This window comes from Diceros bicornis, chromosome 22 (genome assembly GCF_020826845.1).
Source record: "Diceros bicornis minor isolate mBicDic1 chromosome 22, mDicBic1.mat.cur, whole genome shotgun sequence".
In the NCBI taxonomy this organism is placed as follows: domain Eukaryota; kingdom Metazoa; phylum Chordata; class Mammalia; order Perissodactyla; family Rhinocerotidae; genus Diceros; species Diceros bicornis.
This window is the reverse complement of record NC_080761.1, coordinates 30,456,454-30,474,872: the sequence shown is the minus strand read 5'-3', so window position 1 is coordinate 30,474,872 and position 18,419 is coordinate 30,456,454. Positions and strand designations below refer to the sequence as shown.

The 18,419-nt window shown below is 39.8% G+C and overlaps 1 protein-coding gene across 1 annotated transcript in view; it reads left to right on the top strand.

Annotated features, from left to right (window-relative positions):
* GLDC (glycine decarboxylase) overlaps nt 1–18,419 on the top strand; it is a 92,125-nt gene that overhangs the window by 36,780 nt on the left and 36,926 nt on the right. Inside the window, exons 9-15 of the mRNA XM_058565781.1 lie at nt 4,003–4,108; nt 6,755–6,894; nt 7,489–7,569; nt 9,601–9,698; nt 10,221–10,305; nt 10,481–10,522; nt 11,518–11,660. Of these exons, the coding sequence (XP_058421764.1) occupies nt 4,003–4,108; nt 6,755–6,894; nt 7,489–7,569; nt 9,601–9,698; nt 10,221–10,305; nt 10,481–10,522; nt 11,518–11,660 (695 nt within the window). The remainder of the gene's footprint in view (nt 1–4,002; nt 4,109–6,754; nt 6,895–7,488; nt 7,570–9,600; nt 9,699–10,220; nt 10,306–10,480; nt 10,523–11,517; nt 11,661–18,419) is intronic.

Sequence of the window (18,419 nt, the reverse complement as noted above, 5' to 3'; positions counted from 1 at the left end):
TATACTTATATATTGTGACATGATCACCACAATGTCCAGTTAACATCCATCACCACACATAGTTAACAAAGTTTTTTTCTGGTGATAACTTTTAAGATCTACTCTCTTAGCAACTCATCATTAGCTTTTGATTACTTTCAAGTATCCTGACTGTATTGTTTGTCCAAATTTATCAAAGAAATTTGAATTTTCGTGACCTCTGTCTTTGTTTCCCTGAACTTTCTATGATGTTCTAATGCCTTTCCAAGATTTTTAAAAGTGATTTTATTTGTTCGCCAGTCACTTGATATAGTCTGCTGTTTGTGGAAAGAATCATCTCTAGATTAAAAAGGGACATGAACCAACCTCCACAAGGCTGTTTTGTTTTGTTTTTTAAGGAAGATTCTCCCTGCGCTAACATCTGTTGCCAATCTTCCTCTGTTACTTTTTTCTCCCCAAAGCCCCAGTACATAGTTGTATATCATAGGTGTAGAGTTGTAGCTTTTCTACTTGGGATGCTGCCTCAGCATGGCTTGATGAGCGCTGAGTAGGTCCGTGCCCAGGATCCGAACCAGCGAACCCTGGGCTGCCAAAGTGGAACGCGTGAACATAACTGCTACACCACCAGGCCAGCCCCTGCAAGGCTGTTTTGATGGACGGCTTCCAGAGCATTTTGTGAACAGCAGGTCTGAGTTTCTTTCCCCGAGGAGCATAGCCATGAGCATTTGGGTTTACTATGTCATGGATTGTTTACTTCAGACTCGCCCTCTCCACAGCTGTAAGGTGTTCTGATGCTTCTGTATTTATTTCTATTTGTTATACAGACTCCACAAGAGTCTTGACACTCTCTCTGAGACTTTTGGTCCAGGAAAGTCTATTTATGTGTTCTGTGATGTCTTCTTTTTCTCCTCTTTTTGTTTACTGACTGCTGTCTTCACTTTCTGGCATCTTTTGAGAACTGTTTCCTGTTTTGCAATGGCCCGTAGAGATTTCTTCTAGCAGCTTATCAGAGAAAATGTGTACCTAATAAAATAGATCTGATATAGAACCTCATCTGACGTTAAAGCACTGTGTTTCTCAGTTGAGCAGAGTGTCTGTTCTGTGAGGTGCCCCTTCCCATCCTGGGGTGATTGGTCGTGAAGGGTGACCTTGAAGTGCTAACCTAGTACATTAGGACAAAAGTCACTTTAGTGGGTCTGACAACTTCAGAGAGAACATAATTTTGGACCAATGAGATGGGAGGGGCTGTGGGAGAATAGAGTGGACTGTGCAGGGGAGGAGTCTGAGACTTGAGTTTGGACCATTTACCTAGGGTGAAATTGCATAGTTAGAAGGCTGCTTATTGGCAGGATCTAAGGTGAAAAAGCAGGTGAGGGATGGGACCAAGAGGAAGAGAAGCAGGAGGTGGCCTCCGTCATTTTCCCCCGAGTTCTCACTCATTTTGCTTTCTGACCCCAGCCAACCTCTTTTTATCCTCTCCTCTTGACCCAAGGTGCCATCACAGTGGGTCCCCTCCTTGTTCTCTGTACAGGACTCCCTCACTGAAGCATCCCTGGAGCTGTCTTTGTCCATTATCTCTGAAAGATTCCAATGCCGTTCCTTTCTATTTTCTGTCACACTAGATCATACACTTCTTGTAAATATTTTCCTGAAACCTCAATGCAATGGTCAACTTTCATCTTTGGTAGTCTTTTGCTACAGATTCTTCATTCATCTCTTGGTTGGCTGAAATTCAGCTTCAAGTGCTTTATGTAAGGTCTCTGGAGAATTAAATTCCCTTATATCTTGTGTAATTAAAAATTGCATGTTTTTTTTTTTCACAATTAAAAAAATTTTATTTTATTTTATTTTTGTTTTGTTTTGTTTTTGTTTTTTATTTATTTATTTTTTTATTGATGTTTTAATGGTTTTTAACATTGTGAAATTTTGGGTTGTGCATTTTTGTTTGTCCATCATCATATATATGACTCCCTTCACCTCTTGTGCCCACCCCACACCCCCACTGCCCCTGGTAACCACAGTACAGATTTCTCTGTCCATGTGTTGGTTTATATTCCACATATGAGTGAGATCATATAGTGTTTGTCTTTCTCTTTCTGGCTTATTTCACTTAACATAATACGCTCCAGGCCCATCCATGTTGTTGCAAATGGGACGATTTTGTCTTTTTTTATGGCTGAGTAGTATTCCATTGTATATATATACCACATTTTCTTAATCCAATCGTCAGACGAGGGACACTTAGGTTGCTTCCGCTTCTTGGCTATGGTGAATAATGCTGCAATGAACATAGGGGTGCATAAGCCTCTTTGGATTGTTGATTTCAGGTTCGTTGGATAGATTCCCAGTAGTGGGATGGCTGGGTCATAGGGCATCTCTATTTTTAACTCTTTGAGGAATCTCCATACCATTTTCCATAGAGGCTGCACCAGTTTGCATTCCCACCAGCTGTGTATGAGGGTTCCTGTTTCTCCACATCCTCTCCAACACTTGTTGTTTTTTGTGTTGGTGATTATAGCCATTCTAACGGGCGTGAGGTGGTATCTTAGTGTTGTTTTGATTTGCATTTCCCTGATGATTAGTGATGTTGAACATCTTTTCATGTGCCTATTGGCCATCTGTATATCTTCCTTGGAGAAGTGTCTGTTCATTTCTTCTGCCCATTTTTTGATCGGGTTGTTTGTTTTTTGTTGTTCAGTTGTGTGAGTTCTTTATATATTATGGAGATCAACCTCTTGTCAGATGTATGTTTTGCAAATATTCTCTCCCAGCTGGTGGGTTGTCTGTTCATCTTGATTCTGGTTTCATTTGTCTTATAAAAGCTCTTTAATCTGATAAAGTCCCACTTGTTTATTTTTTCTTTAGTTTCCCTAGTCTGGGTAGGCATGTCATCCAAAAAGATTCCTTTAAAACCAATGTCAAATAGTGTGTTGCCTATATTTTCTTCTATGAGTTTTATAGTTTCAGGTCTTTGGTCCTTTTTGAGTTAATTTTTGTGAATGGCGATAGCAGATGGTCCACTTTCATTCTTTTGCATGTGGCTGTCCAGTTTTCCCAACACCATTTATTGAAGAGACTTTCCTTTCTCCATTGCATGTTCTTAGCACCTTTGTCAAAAATTAGCTGTCCATATATGTGTGGTTTTATTTCTGGGCTTTCAATTCTGTTCCATTGATCTGTGTGTCTGTTTTTGTACCAGTACCATGCTGTTTTGATTACTATTGCTTTGTAGTATGTTTTGAAGTCAGGGATTGTGATGCCTCCTGCTTTGTTCTTTTTTCTTAGGATTGCTTTAGCTATTCGGGGTCTTTTGTTGCCCCATATAAATTTTAGTATTCTTTTTTCTATTTCTGTGAAGAATGTCATTGGGATTCTGATTGGGATTGCATTGAATCTGTAGATTGCTTTAGGTAATATAGACATTTTAACTATGTTTATTCTTCCAATCCACATGCATGGGGTATCTTTCCATTTCTTTATATCATCATGGATTTCTTTCAATAATGTCTTGTAGTTCTCATTGTATAGGTCCTTCACCTCCTTGGTAAGATTTATTCCTAGGTATTTTATTCTTTTTGATGCAAAAAAATTGCATGTTGTTTTTATCCCTGAAGAAATGTTTGATTGAGTATAACATTCTTGGATCTCACTTTTTTTTTTCCTGAGGGCTTTATTGCTCTGCTGTCTTCCAACATTAAATATTGCTTCTTGATATCTGATGACTACTTGATTCTCCCCTTAAGGGTAACATGATTATGTTACGTGGATGAAACCCCTTTATAATGGTCAAATTTGAAGGTTTAGTATAGTGACTCTGGGGTGTCTTGGGTGCTGTTTCTCCCTCAGATAGTCAGGCAGGTTATAAAGGGTCCCCAGGTATTATAGAGAATGCAGGAAATCTGGTCATTTTACATTGTCCCTGTTTATAGTTTTGACATCCCAAGTCAAGTAATACTCCCTCCCACTAGTCATGTTCCATCACATTGTTTAACATGATTCTTTAAATGTTCTTTGTCATTTTAGGCTCTCTTGGCAAATATGGCTGCCATGTTTGCGATCTACCATGGTTCCCACGGGCTGAAGCATATTGCTAGGAGGGTACACAATGCCACTTTGATTTTGTCTGAAGGTGAGTCAGTTATCTGTTTTAAAACTTCTGGGCATAACAAGACTGATAAACTTGAGTAAAGTTGAAAATTCACTGCATGTTCAATACTGTATGCAAATTTAATTCAAATGAAAAACTGAATATTTTCAACAACTACGATAGACTGAGTGTTAATATTTTCAGGAGCTCTTATTCCCTCCCTCTACCCTTTGAGTTCATACTCAAGAAAGATGAACACTGAGAGAAAAATGGACAAAGGGTAATTTTGAAAGAAATAAGTATACGAATAAATGGCCAATTAACATATAAAATTTCAACCTCACTATTAATCAAAGAAATGTAAATTGAAGCAGTAAAATAGTATGTCTCCCATTACATTGGCAAAGATTAAAAAGAATGCTGATATTGCTATGACTTTTTTGAAGGCACTTAAACAATACTTTTTTATTATTTTTTTTTTGAGGAAGATTGGCCCTGAGCTAACATCTATTGCCAATCTTCCTCTTTTTTTTTTTTTTCCCTTTTTTCTCCCCAAAGCCCTGAGTACATAGTTGTGTATCCTAGGTGTAGGTCCTTCTAGTTCTTCTATGTGGGACGCCACCTCAGCATGGCTTGATGAGTGGTGAGTAGGTTTGCGCCCGGGATCCAAACCGGTGAACCCTGGGCGGCCGAAGCCGAACACATGAACTCAACTGCTGCGCCACCGGGCTGGCCCCTATTGTGTTTTTTTTTTGAGGAAGATTAGCCCTGAGCTAACATCTGCCACCAATCCTCCTCTTTTTAGCTGAGGAAGATGGACCCTGGACTAACATCTGTGCCCATCTTCCTCTACTTTTTTTTTTTTTGTGTGTGAGGAAGGTCAGCCCTGAGCTAACATCCATGCTAATCCTCCTCTTTTTTTTTTTGCTGAGGAAGACCAGCCCTGAGCCAACATCCACTGCCAATCCTCCTCCTTTTTTTCTCCCCAAAGCCCCAGCAGATAGTTGTATGTCATAGTTGCACATGCTTCTAGTTGCTGTATGTGGGATGCCGCCTCAGCATGGCCAGACAAGCGCACCCGGGATCTGAACCCCGGCTGCTGGTTGGGGAGCGTGTGCACTCAACTGCTAAGCCACAGGGCCAGCCCCATCTTTCTCTACTTTATATGGGACGCCACCACAGCATGGCTTGATAAGCGGTGTGTAGGTCTGTGCCTGGGATCCAAACCTGCGAACCCTGGGAACAATACTTTAAAAGTATCAAAAACTTTTAAAATGTGCCTACAATTTGATACAGAATTTCTACTTCTAGGAATGTATCTAAAGGAAATAATCAGATAAGGAGTAAAGGATGTCCACTGAAACATTGTTTACATAGCACAATCTTGGAACTAGCCTAAATGTCCAATCATAAGTGATTATTTAAATTATGTTACATCCATATATTTGAATATTATACAGCCATTAAAAATAATAAATATGGGTATCAATCTGTAGAAAAGCAAACATGTTCATGATATATTAAAGTTATAAAGTATACATCAGTGGACGAATGGATAAAGAAAATGCAGTACATATGTAAAACGGAATATTAGTTACTCACAAAAAAGGGAAATCCTGCCATTTGCAACAACATGGATGGACCTTGAGGGGATAATGCTAAGTGAAATAAGTCAGACAGAGAAAGACAGATATTGTGTGATCTCACTTATATGTAGAATCTTAAAAAAAAACAACAAAAACTGAACTCACAGATACAGGGAACAGACTGGTTGGTGGTTGCCAGAGGTAGTGGTGGTTGGGGGAAATAAGCAAAATGGGTGAAGGTGGTCAAAAGATACGAACTTCCAGTTATAAAATAAATAAGTTCTGGGGATGTAATGTACAGCACGGTGACGATAGTTAATAATACTGTATTGTAGGGGCCGGCCCAGTGGCGTAGTAGTTAAGTTCACATGCCCTGCTTCGGTGGCCTAGAGTTTGCAAGCTCAGATTCTGGGTGCAGACCTACGCACTGCTTATCAAGCCGTGCTGTGGCAAGTATGCCACATATAAAGTAGAGGAAGATGGGCACGGATGTTAGGCCAGGGCCAATCTTCCTCAGCAAAAAGAGGAGGATTGGCAACAGATGTTAGCTCAGCACCAATCTTCCTCACACACACCCACACAAAAACTGTATTGTATATTTGAAAGTTGCTAAGATCTTAAAAGGTCTTATCACAAGGAAAAAAACTATAACTATGTGTGGTGATAGATGTTAACTAGACTTTTTGTGGTGATGGTTTCGCACTATGTACATATATTAAATCATTATGTTGTACACCTGAAACTAATATAATGTTATATGTAATTATATCTCAATAAAAAAATAAAGTTATAAAAAAGGGTAAAGAAATATATATATGTGATATTTCACACACACACCACTTCTAGAGGAATATACATCAAAATGTAACCAGATTTCTGGATGGTGATTATGGTGATTTTTCTTCCCTTTTTATATGTATTTCATAATTTTCTATAGTATAGTAATAAACATTTAATTTTTTTTTTTTTTAAGCAGCCACCAAAACACTGGGTAGGACCAGGAACACACTATAGTAGGAGTTACCTCATTATTTCTCTGGGAAATAGTGGATGAGCTGCAGGTTTCTGTGTTGGAGACTGGTGGCTCTCCTGTCTTGTTTAGGTCTCAAGCGAGCAGGGCATAAACTCCAGCATGACTTGTTCTTCGACACTCTGAAGGTTCAGTGTGGCTGCTCAGTGAAGGAGGTCTTGGGCAGGGCCGTTCAGCGGCAAATCAATTTCCGCCTCTTTGAGGATGGCACAGTAAGTCAAACGTCCAGTCTTTTAAAATTCTCTACGTTTTCATGACTTTTCTCATTAAAAACTTTTCTCTTTAGTAAAAAAAAAATTAATATTGGAACTTTAGGCACAATCTATTTTTTGTAAACAACTTTCATTTCCAGCTTGGAACATTGTGAGTGTTTCAAATAAAGGATAATTCATTCTTAGCTTTCCTTAAGACTTTGTGTTTTCGTATATGGGACTCTTAGGCACATATTTTGCTCATAATACGCTTGTCTTCACAATTTGACTGTTGAAGGTAAAGACTATGATAAGCGATGTAATAAAGTAAGTTGAGGGAAGAAAAAGGTAAGCATATCTAGTACCAATGGGAGTGCCCTGCAGCCATCAGACCATTGGAGGCCAGAAGAGACTTGCAAACCTCTAAACCTGTGAAATCTAGGACTGGTCTAGCTGCCTTCACCTAAGAGCCAACTTGGGTATAATGGTACCCTGATATTTTAAAACAACTAGGACTCTTGTCTAGCATCTTCTCCCCTTTGACCTCTCTTGGGTTTTCTCCACTGATCTTGCCATTTAGAGCTGATGTTTTCCCTTTCGTTTTCACTTCTGTAGCTTGGTATTTCTCTTGATGAAACAGTCAATGAAAAAGATCTGGACGACTTGTTGTGGATCTTTGGCTGTGAGTCGTCTGCAGTAAGTAAAATGAAGACAAGCATTCCTCATAATGACTATTTGAGGTGGTATCAAGGATAGCTTTGCGTCTTGTGGGCCTGAGTATGAGGGAGAGGGGGCCCAGGTGTGACATTGTGCAGCCTACTCTTAAAATTATACCACTGACTCTCCCTGTTAATGTTGATAGCTGGAGGTCACTGCTCTGTACCCATACCAGGGCTGTGTAGCCAGGCTAGTTGGAAGGATCGTTAATGGTGTTTAATTGAAACTATCCCTAATATGAAGATTCATGACATTGGCATCTTGATTATGTTCATTTTCAGAAAATTATGATACTCATTCATTTCACAAATATTTATTGGAGATATAATATGTGCCAGGTACTCTGCTAGGCCCTGAGGAGAGTGGTGAATTAGACATGATTCTCGTTCTCATGGAGCTTATAGGTTAATGGGGATCCAAACAAGCACAGGATTACAATCCAGATGATGTGTTATGTTGGGTGATGTCTGAAGATTCTCAAAAAACTCTTCACCAAGACTTGGAAGAAATTGCCTTAAGCTGAGATCTGAAAGATGAGTATGAGTTTTCCAGACTAAGACGGCACAATTGAGGAGAAGGAGGATGGGGCCAGAGGTGTTCCAGACACCAGGAAAAGCAGCCACAAAGGCTAAGTGGAGATAGATTACAGAGAACCAGAAGCAGTTGAGTGTGACTGAGTTGGTTTATAGAACAATGAAATAGCAGAGACATGCAAGGAGACAGGTTACAATCCATGGAAGGAGAATGAAAGAGAGAGGGGTCAGTAGCTACCTAGACCTGGGGAAAGGTGTTAATCACAACACTTGACACAGCCTGGTGCATAGCAGGAACTCAGGAAATATTTGTTGAATGAATCAATGAAAGGAAGCATTTACTGTAGAATTAGAAAGGTTCCACAGTGTTGAATGATGCTATCCTGGTTGTCTATGTCTCTTTGAGAGAAAACTTGAGTATCAGATACCAAATGTAAATCATCAAAGAAGTATCACACTGTTCTCTTTTAAACTTTAATTAATAAACAGGACTGTAGGCATCTTCTCTCTAGAACTCTGCACTAAATTTAATCATAGGTATTTGTTCCATGTGTTCCAGGAATATTTGTGGAGCACCCAGTGAGGGCTTGAGATGGCCGTACTATCAGGCTGGGGCAGAATGAGGAGCAAGCCATGTATTTAATTATTTATTCTGGTTATAAAACTCCTATCAGATATATGATTCACAACTATTTTTTCCCATTCTTTGGGTTGTCTCTTAACTCTCTCTGGTGGTGTCCTTTAATGCACAAAAGTTTTTAATTTTAATAAAGTTCAGTGTATCTATTTTTTCTTTTGTTGCTCATGCTTTTGGTGTCATAGTTAAGAAACCATTGCCAAATCCAAGGCCATGCGGATTTGACCCTATGTTTTCTTCTAAGAGTTTTACAGTTTTAGCCTTTAAATTTAGTGTCTTAATCCATTTCGAGTTAGTTTTTGAATATGGTGTAAGGTAAGGGTCCAATTTCATTCTTTTGCATGTGGATATCCAGTTTTCTCAGCACCATTTGTTGAAGGGACTTGTCCTTTCCCCCCCCTGAATGGGCTTGGCACATGTATTTTATTAGAATTGTTCTCAAACATAAAAGACCAGAATCCTCACTTGAGTGTTATCATAGTAACTTTTTTGATAACCCTGTATAATAATTTACTGGAACTTGCTTTATTACTCAAGGAACATGCAGAAGATGTCAACTTTTTTTTTTTTTAATTTAGTAAAAATTGTACATACTGTGGCAAAGGTCAACAGAACTTAAAAATAGTGTTCTGGAGAATCGCCATAATTCATGACTCGTAACACCTGTCACCACACCATGCCACATGCCTGGGGCAGTGGGAGTTGGTGATGGTGGTGGTGGTGGTGGTGGTGGGGTTTTCCAGTGCTTTGTCAGAATACATGCTGACTGGGAGGCTGGATGTCCACACGTGGTTCCAGGCACAATTCCTGCTCTTTAGTTTCGGCGGTCTCTCCATGCAGGAGCTGGTTGCTGAAAGCATGGGCGAGGAGCGGAGAGGTATTCCAGGGACTGCCTTCAAGAGAACTAGCCCGTTTCTCACACATCAGGTGTTCAACAGGTTTGTGTGTCTTGTGTGACTTCTGCATTGTGTGCTGTGGCTTGAGAATGCAGTAGAGAGAGCGGCTTCTGACTCCAACTGTGATATGGCCTGGGTTATTGTGGCTCAGCCCTGGCTCGCTAATAAATCATTGCTGTAAGGATCCCAATCCTGACCCAAGTCCTGACCAAAGCACACTTATTTCTGGGTGGCTCTGCTCCCTTGGCACTGTCACCCCTAATTCCGCTTGTCAGGAAGAGGGGAGTTTGGATGCATAGTTGCCAGGCTGAAGTTCATATCCAGGAGCTCAACATCCTCTTCTTCCAGACCTTCATTTTTTGCCCACAGACACCTTCTTGTCCCAGGCATCCTCTGAGGTTCATGAGGGTTCCGTGTCCCTCTGATGTATTGTTGACATGTTGCCCATGGCCCAATTTGATCTGTATGTTGAAGGTAGATCTCAGTTTGTGTTATCTTTCAGGAGGATGTGTATGGACCCTTACCTCATTTTCTTGGGCCTAATCATGTGTTTTGTGTTCACAGCTATCACTCAGAAACAAATATTGTCCGATACATGAAGAAATTGGAAAATAAAGACATTTCACTTGTTCACAGCATGATTCCGCTGGTAATTGTTGCCTTTGTTCCGACTTCCACCCCCTGATCCCACCTCTTTGCAGGTGGGGTTGCATCTAATATGCTGCAAGAGGGGTGAAGGGGTGACCAAGTGGGGAGATTGGAGGGCTGATAGATGGACCATAGGAAATCACTAATGTGGTACATTTTGGATGTGCTTCTTAAAGGGGTCCTGCACCATGAAGCTCAACAGTTCATCTGAACTCGCAGTAAGTAGTTGTACTAAGAGGGAACTTAGTGGGGGCAATGTTCTGGCTTGTACACGAGCAGATAACTAGGGAAAGCTACTGGGACTCTGATTTAATAACTACTTTAATAATCCTTTACCTTGCTATTCCACAATCTTGGGAGAAACCCTAATTTTATCAGAACTTCATTGTTTAAATTTATGAGTAAAATTAGTTTTAAAAAAATTAAAATAATTAAATATATAGTATTATGTCTTCCTATCCCCACCCCCATTTTTTTTAAACCTGCCATGTTAAAAGCTTTTATTTTTATCAATTTGTAATTGTTATGCTCAGGTGGCATTAAGAACCTTGAGCCTTATTTCTAGAAATCCATTCACAGTGTCAGAAGGGTAGAGATTTGAGGTTTGATTTATTTCTTGTGTCAACAGAAGATTTGTGTGACCTGCTGTTGTGGTTGGTAAGTATCTCTGCTAGGCTATAATCCGTTTTAGCAGAGCTGTCTTGTTCCTTTGTTTCCGTAGGGTTATTTTGATATGAAAAATCACATCAGGGAAAGGAAATCATTTTATATTGTAATAGGAAGATTTTCCTCATTTACTTTTATGTTGGTGTCTTGTTCTGCTTAATGAAGACAGAGAACAATATATGTGCTATGTAAGAGTTTGAGTAAACCATACCTGAAACAACTCAATGGGGTTCATGGATATAAATCTATTTTCAGGCCATTTTGTTCCTGAAAAGATAGAAAAAGATTATATTTTGTACAAGCTCCTTTTCTGGGTCTCTGTGACCCACTTGTAAAATGAAGATAGTCATAGTACTTATGTCATAAGATTGTGGTGAGACTTAAATGAATGAATATATTTGAAGTGCTTAGAACAGTGCCTGGCACATAGTCAACATTCTTTTTGTTAGCTATTGCTATCATCACCATCATCATTGTTATTAAAGTTTGTAATATTACTATTACAATATAAACATATGCATATGTTTTCTCCGCTCTTGCTCTTCAGCCTATCACATGGAAAGAATTTGCAAACATCCACCCTTTTGTGCCTCTGGACCAAGCTCAAGGGTACCAGCAGCTTTTCCAAGAGCTTGAGAAAGATTTGTGTGAACTCACAGGCTATGACCAAATCTCTTTCCAGCCTAACAGGTAAGAGGAATTCTCCTGTCAAGGGAATTCTTCTCCTGTCCTTTCAGTTGTCGATTATGTAACATGCATCCCAAAACACAGAGGCTCAATACAACAATTTATTTTTTTGTACCATTCTGGGAGTTGAGTGGACAGTTCTACTCCACTGGGGTGGATACTACAAGGTCCAAAATGGCTTCATTCACATAGCTGGCAAGTTAGTGAAGGGCTGTTGGCTGGGAGCTCAGGTGAGGATATTGATCAAGGCCTTGGTTCTTCTTCATGTTACCTCTCCATGTGGTTGCTTGAGTTTCCTCCCAGCATGATGTCGGGGTTCAAAGTGGAGTGATCCAAGATAGAAGGATGTGGAAGCTGCAAACCTCTTAAGGCCCAGACTCTGAAGTTACACAGCATCACTTCCAGAGCATTCTGTCTTTTAAAGCAAGTTACGGGGCCAACCCAGATTGAATGTGGGAGGGGACGACACATGGGTGTGAATGTTGAGAATTTTGGTTCATTTTGGGACATCTTTGGAAACCAACTTTGGTTTGGTTTAGCTTTGGTTAACCAACTTTGGATAGTTGTAGCTACTGTACGTATCAATGACCTAGCATAAAAATTAGAATTAAGCACACATGTTAATTCCTAACAAGCAATAGGGCCAGGAGAACCTGGATCCTGGTTTATTCTGTCACTAGCTTTGAAAGTTCCCTTCCCCCCTTCTCCTCTGTCTTTGTCTATAAAGTAAAAACTTTGAAGAACAATGATTTTCAAAAGCAGAGGGCTCTGGGGGCATCTCCTTGGTACTTGATAAAAATAAAAATTCCTGGGCCCCACTCCAGACCTATTGATCATAATCTCCAGGAATTGAGACAAAGAATGTTTATTTTTAAGAAGCAACTAAGTGATTTTGATATCTAGCCAATTTGGAATCCACTGGATTTGTGATCTCTCTGTCTTCATAGGAAGAGATGGATAGATAGATAAACAGACAGACACATTATAAGCGTGTGAGTTAACATCTTAGGATATCTTCAGAAGAGGAGTTGCATATCTGCCCCAAGGTTCTCCACCTCCCACACACAAAGTGGGTTCTCCACCAGCAGCTTCAGCATTGGCATCATGTAGGAGTTTGTTAGAAATGCAGAACTTCCATTTCAAGATACAAAAATCAGATGATTTTAAAATTGATTCATTTATTGTCTCACTTACTGAGACAGAAAGTAATCAGATCCTAATCAGATATAATCAAGCTGCACTTCCTGTTTGGTAACATAGTTTACACAGCAAAGCCATGCGCTTTGTAAAAACAACATGCCCTATACAATACAAACTCTTCAGGAAGAGGGCATGTGGCAAATGAAAGGACACAGTGCTTTTTAATAATAGCCTCTCAAACCCTCATTTCATAAATAGGAAGAAACTGACATTCATGAAAGTCAGGCTTTAGTGTACCTTCATTAAAACATCATCATTCAGCTTTTTTTTATAACTTGAGAAACCTTTTTTAAATTTTAAAATGTGAAATTTTTTTTAATTAATTTTTTCCAGCTTTTTTATTTTTAAAGCAAGGGAGAAAACTGAGTGAATTCTTTTTCTTTTTCAAATTATTTTATTGAGGTCATAATGGTTTATAACACTATGAACTTTCAGGTGTACATTATTATTTATCAGTTTCTGCATCGTGCTCACCACTAATAGTCTAATTTTTATCCGTCACCATATATATGTGCCCCTTTATCCTTTTCCCCCACCTGCCAACCCCTTTCCCCTCTGGCAACCACTAATCTGTTCTCTTTGTCCATGTGTCTGTTTATCTGAGGAACCTGAGTGAATTCTTAACCTGAGGCAGTAGGACATTTATTAAATGTAGAAAATGAAGAAACTTCGCCCTCTAGTGATGGAATGTGATCACATCTTCTGTGTCATATTGGAGAGTAATTTTTCAAGACTATTTTAACTCTAAGTCATTAGCTTTTGCAGTAAATTGAGATCCAGCCAGGGTCCCCAGAAGTCTGACCTAGGGATGAGGAGGCTTTCCTTCCCTTAAAGCAGTGGTTCCCAACCCTGGCTGGACATTAGATTCACATGGTGAGTTTATAAAAATCCTAATGTCCAGATCACAATCCCAGATTAAATCATAATCTCAACGGAGAAAGGCTGGAGTGAGGGAAGGGACCCAGGCACGAATATGTCTTTAAAGCTCCTCAGCTCATTCCAACTTGCAGCCAAGATTGAGAACAACTATCTGAGAAGTTTCTGTTGTTTTCCTCAGTATACCTGATGCTTTTTTTCTGTCCTACTCTCCTCATTCATATGATTGACAGTGAGATTCAGTACCCCATCTCAGTCTTGCAGGAGGGAAAGAGATCTTTATCAGCATGTAGTTCCTGGCCGTGAGGTCTTCTCCAGCTCCAAAGATTCCCAGATATAACACTCATTTACAAGAGCCGATTTGAGAGTGACAGGGGCTGTGCACAAAGTTTAGGCTTAGATGAGGGATACTTCTGGTCCTAAGCAGAGGCTGCTGTGACAGGTGGGGAAATGCTTTATTCTTTGTTGGGAAAATACAGGGGCCATGCTTCCAGCGAGTAAAGTGATTTGATGTCTTAATTTGGGGAAGAGAAGAAGGGATGCACCACATATTCTATATGTGAGTGATTTTATTTTTAGCTTATTACAACCCTATCTTGGTTTATTTGTGCTAATCTTCTCTCCCCAAGTGGATTATAAATTCCAGGTCTTATAATTTTTTTATATTCCAGGTCTTATAATTCGCCTACCACAGGGCTAACTACTTATTGGTTAATTCATCATGATTTACTGCTGGCTAGTGTCCACTCACATCTAAGGGACTGATGTAGGCTTCATACTTATTGTAAGAAGAAACGCAAATTTTCTTGACTCCTCTGCACAGAGGAAGAATTTAGTGTACCATGTCAGCCACTGAAGTTATACTCATAAAATAGAGGGCACAGCCACAATTTTCATCAAGGGACCATTTCCTGGTGTTTTCATCACTTGACTAGTTAGAGTTGGTCAGTGTGTCTACAGAGTTCCAGAGTCTAGTCACCAAAAAGTTTTGAATCTAAATATGTTTCCTTTCCTTTTTTTATTTTATGAAATTTGAAAGGTAAATATGGCATAATTTTTAGGAAGCAGCATTAGTAATATTTTCCAACTCTAAAATTTTTTTGTTGTAATAAAATATACATAACATAAAATTTACCATTTTAAACATTTTTAAGTGTACAGTTCAATGGCATTAAGTACATTCACATTGTTGTACAACCATCACCACGATCCATCTCCAGGACTTTTTTATCTTCCCAGATTGAAGCTCCGTACCCATTAAAAAAAAAATAACTCCTCATTTCTCCCTTACCCCAGCTCCTGGCAACCATGATTCTACTTTATGTGTCTATTAATTTATCTACTCTAGGTATGTCATACAAGTGGAATCATACAGTATTTGTCCTTTTGTGTCTGGCTTATGTCACTTAGCGTAATGTCTTCAAGGTTCATCCACGTTGTAGCACGTGTCAGAATTTCCTTCCTTTTTAAGGCTGAATAATATCTGATTGTGTCTATACACCGCATTTTGTTTATGCATTCATCCATCGATGGACATTGGGTTGTTTCAACCTAGTGGGTATTGTAAATAATGATGCTATGAACACTGGTGTACAAATATCTGAGTCCCTGCTTTCAATTATTTTGGGTATATGTCTACAGGTGGAATTGCTGGATCATATGGTAATTCTATGTTTAATTTTTTGAGGAACTGCCATACTGTTTTGCACTTCTACACAGAGGCATTGATGGAAAGAGGTATATGTAAAGATGGACTGTCAAATAGTTATCTCAAAATGGTAAAATTTCAGGTGATTTTACTTTTTGTCCTTATGCTTTTTTAGATTACTTAAAAATTTTTTTAACCATGATATGTCATTATAAAATCCAAAAAAAAGAAGTTATTTTTATTGTGGGGAACATGCATATTATGAAACAATTAAATGCCCGGTAAGATGCTTACAGATTCATTTCCACCTTGGTTCTCCTGATCTCAGAGGGTTTCTGCATCAGCTGATGGCATGATGAGGTCAGCTTGGAAGCTTGCCCTGGGGTTGGAGGCAGATCTCAGTCTTCCTTTGCAGCAACACGATTCTCAGACATAAAGTGAGGGAGGCTTGTGACAAAGGGCAAAAGAGCCACGCTTGGTTCAAGCTCTGCAGAGTGGAATAATATTTAACATCAAGCGGACGCGAAATACAACTCTCTGCTTCTAAAATGCCTCTAGGAGACCTGCAATTTTCAGGCATGAACCTGAATATTTCTGCATGTGGCCTGATAGGTTCTGCCTTGTCTTTGCTGCTGGGCCCTTCCATACCGTCTTGTAATCCGGTAGGTTCTATGTTAGGCTCACAGAAGGCTTTTATTCCTTCTGTCTGTCTCTAATAGTTCCTGCCTTTCTCTTTAGTGGGTTTTTTCTGAGAGGGAATTCAGCTCACAGGACAGGTTAGCACCCAAAATATGTAAGGGCCCCAAAGCTGTGTTATGTGGCTTCCTCCTTAGTCGTGATGTAGGTTTCTCTCCTATAAGGCAAGAAAAGGAATGCTACATTATTGATTTGATTGAGATTTAATTGAGAGATGTTGATAAATATGGATAACAAAGGATTTTATAACCATAAATTGTGGTGTGAAAACTTGGGTTCATGCAGCCATAAAAGGACTGGAAACAAAAATGTGAAGAAGGTTGTCCCTATGGTTCTATTTATTTGCTCAGTCTACAAAGCCGGAGAGCATTTCCAGCTTGGTGGAGAACATAGCCCAACAATATTTAATTACCTGTCTATTTCCTACTGTGCCCAACACAGCTTGCTTCTGCTTGTTCCCCATAACAATGTGACACTCTTAAAATCATTCAGCAGCTCACAAATACACTCTAGGAATTGCTGGGTTAGAATTAGAATGCAATGTTTAAAGCAGACAGAAACAGTAATTAACACCTTCCAAGGATATCTAAAGTGAAAGACCAGCTGGAATCATTATTAGCTCACTTGGCTTATAAGAGCGAAGTTGTTTATATCTTTAAAAACTGCAAACTGTAATCTTGAATGTAGACAGATCTGGCAGTTGCTTTCCCAGAATCTCCTCCTGGGAAGGTTCTTAAATGAAGGTGTGAACAGGGCATAACCAATGGCTCTCAAACTTGATTGTGCATGAGAATCACCTGGGGGCTAAACCGCACCTCTACAGGTTTCTGATTCAGGAAGTTTGGGTTGGGGCCTGAGATTCTGCATTTTTAACAAATTCCCAGGTGATGCTAATGTGCTGGTTTGGCCACCACACTGTGAAAACCACAAGGGTTGCGGGATTCTCAGTCCTGGCTGCATATTAGAATTACCTGGGGAGCCTTTGAAGAATATTGATGCCTCCCCACCCCAGAAACTAGGTGCATCAGAATCTCCTCGAGGGGTGGAGCCCAGGCATCAGAGTTTTTTAACAGCTCCCCAGGAGATTCTAATGTGCAGCAATGGGTTGGAGAGTGTGTTGCCCTGGAGGAACACCGAAGAGGACCGCTTAGTTAGATGGCTAATATCTTCCAGTGGAGGGAACTTTGAAACTGGCCTTTGAAGGCCAAGCCACCACCATCATGTGCATAACACAATAGTTTACGGCAAGGAGCCAAACACCTGCTAATCGCCATCTCCCTCTGCTCCTTTCTTGAGCACAGGGTTGATGTCATTGATTAGCTCTAATATGACTGATGTCATTGATCAGCTCTAATATGACTGATGTCATTGATCATGTCTGGTACACTTTCCCACTAAGCCTAGTGCAGCATCAGATCCTCCCTTACAGAGATCTCTGGGAGGCCAGACACCAGAGACCCTCTCTGATTAGGTACTCATTTCCCAAAGAAACACTCAGAATGCCAGGAAGAAGAGAAAGAAGGGTGAAGGATGAAGAAAGCCATCTTTGGGGAAATATAAAGCAATGAGGAAGGACCTCCCCTCCCCCAATTTCCTTAACTCTCAGAAGTACATTGTGATTTTTGCCATTTGTAAGGCTTTGGAGCAGTGACTCTCACACTTAGTGCACCCCCCAGAATTTCTGACTCGGTAGGCCTGGGACTGGAGCAGAGAATTTGCATTTCTAACAAGTTCCCAGGTGATGCTGGTGCTGCTGTTTGGGGATCTCGAGTTTGAGAACCACTGCTTTCCGGTAGTCTTCAGGTATCAGAAAGGTTAGAGCAGGTTGATCTATCTAGATGTTTCTTGACCAGAATTCAAAAGTTAAATATAGAATTTAGCTTATGTCAAGTTAGACAGATTGGTAAGAACATCCCAGAACGACATGTTGAGGGGTTTCTATTTTAAGCTTATAGAAGTAGAGACCCAGGTAGTGTTTGGGGTACTTGAGGTATGCAACAAAGAGTAAGATCGATTAAATTCCTATTGCTTCCAAGGTATGAGTACTGGTAAATTGTCAGTCACGCTGTTTATCCAACCTGTAAGATAGGAATCTGCACCAATTTTTACCTTATTTTCTTGGGAGTGGTCTTATGAGGATGCCATGAACTGAAGCAGGTCATTTCAACAGAGTGGCTGTTTTGATCATTTTACTGTGATCAGTTTTACCATAATGTCAGTTTCTTAGCTAATCTTTTTATTTTTTATTTTTTTTTATTTTTTCCCCCAAAGCCCCAGTAGACAGTTGTATGTCATAGCTGCACTTCCTGCTAGTTGCTGTATGTGGGACGCGGCCTCAGCAT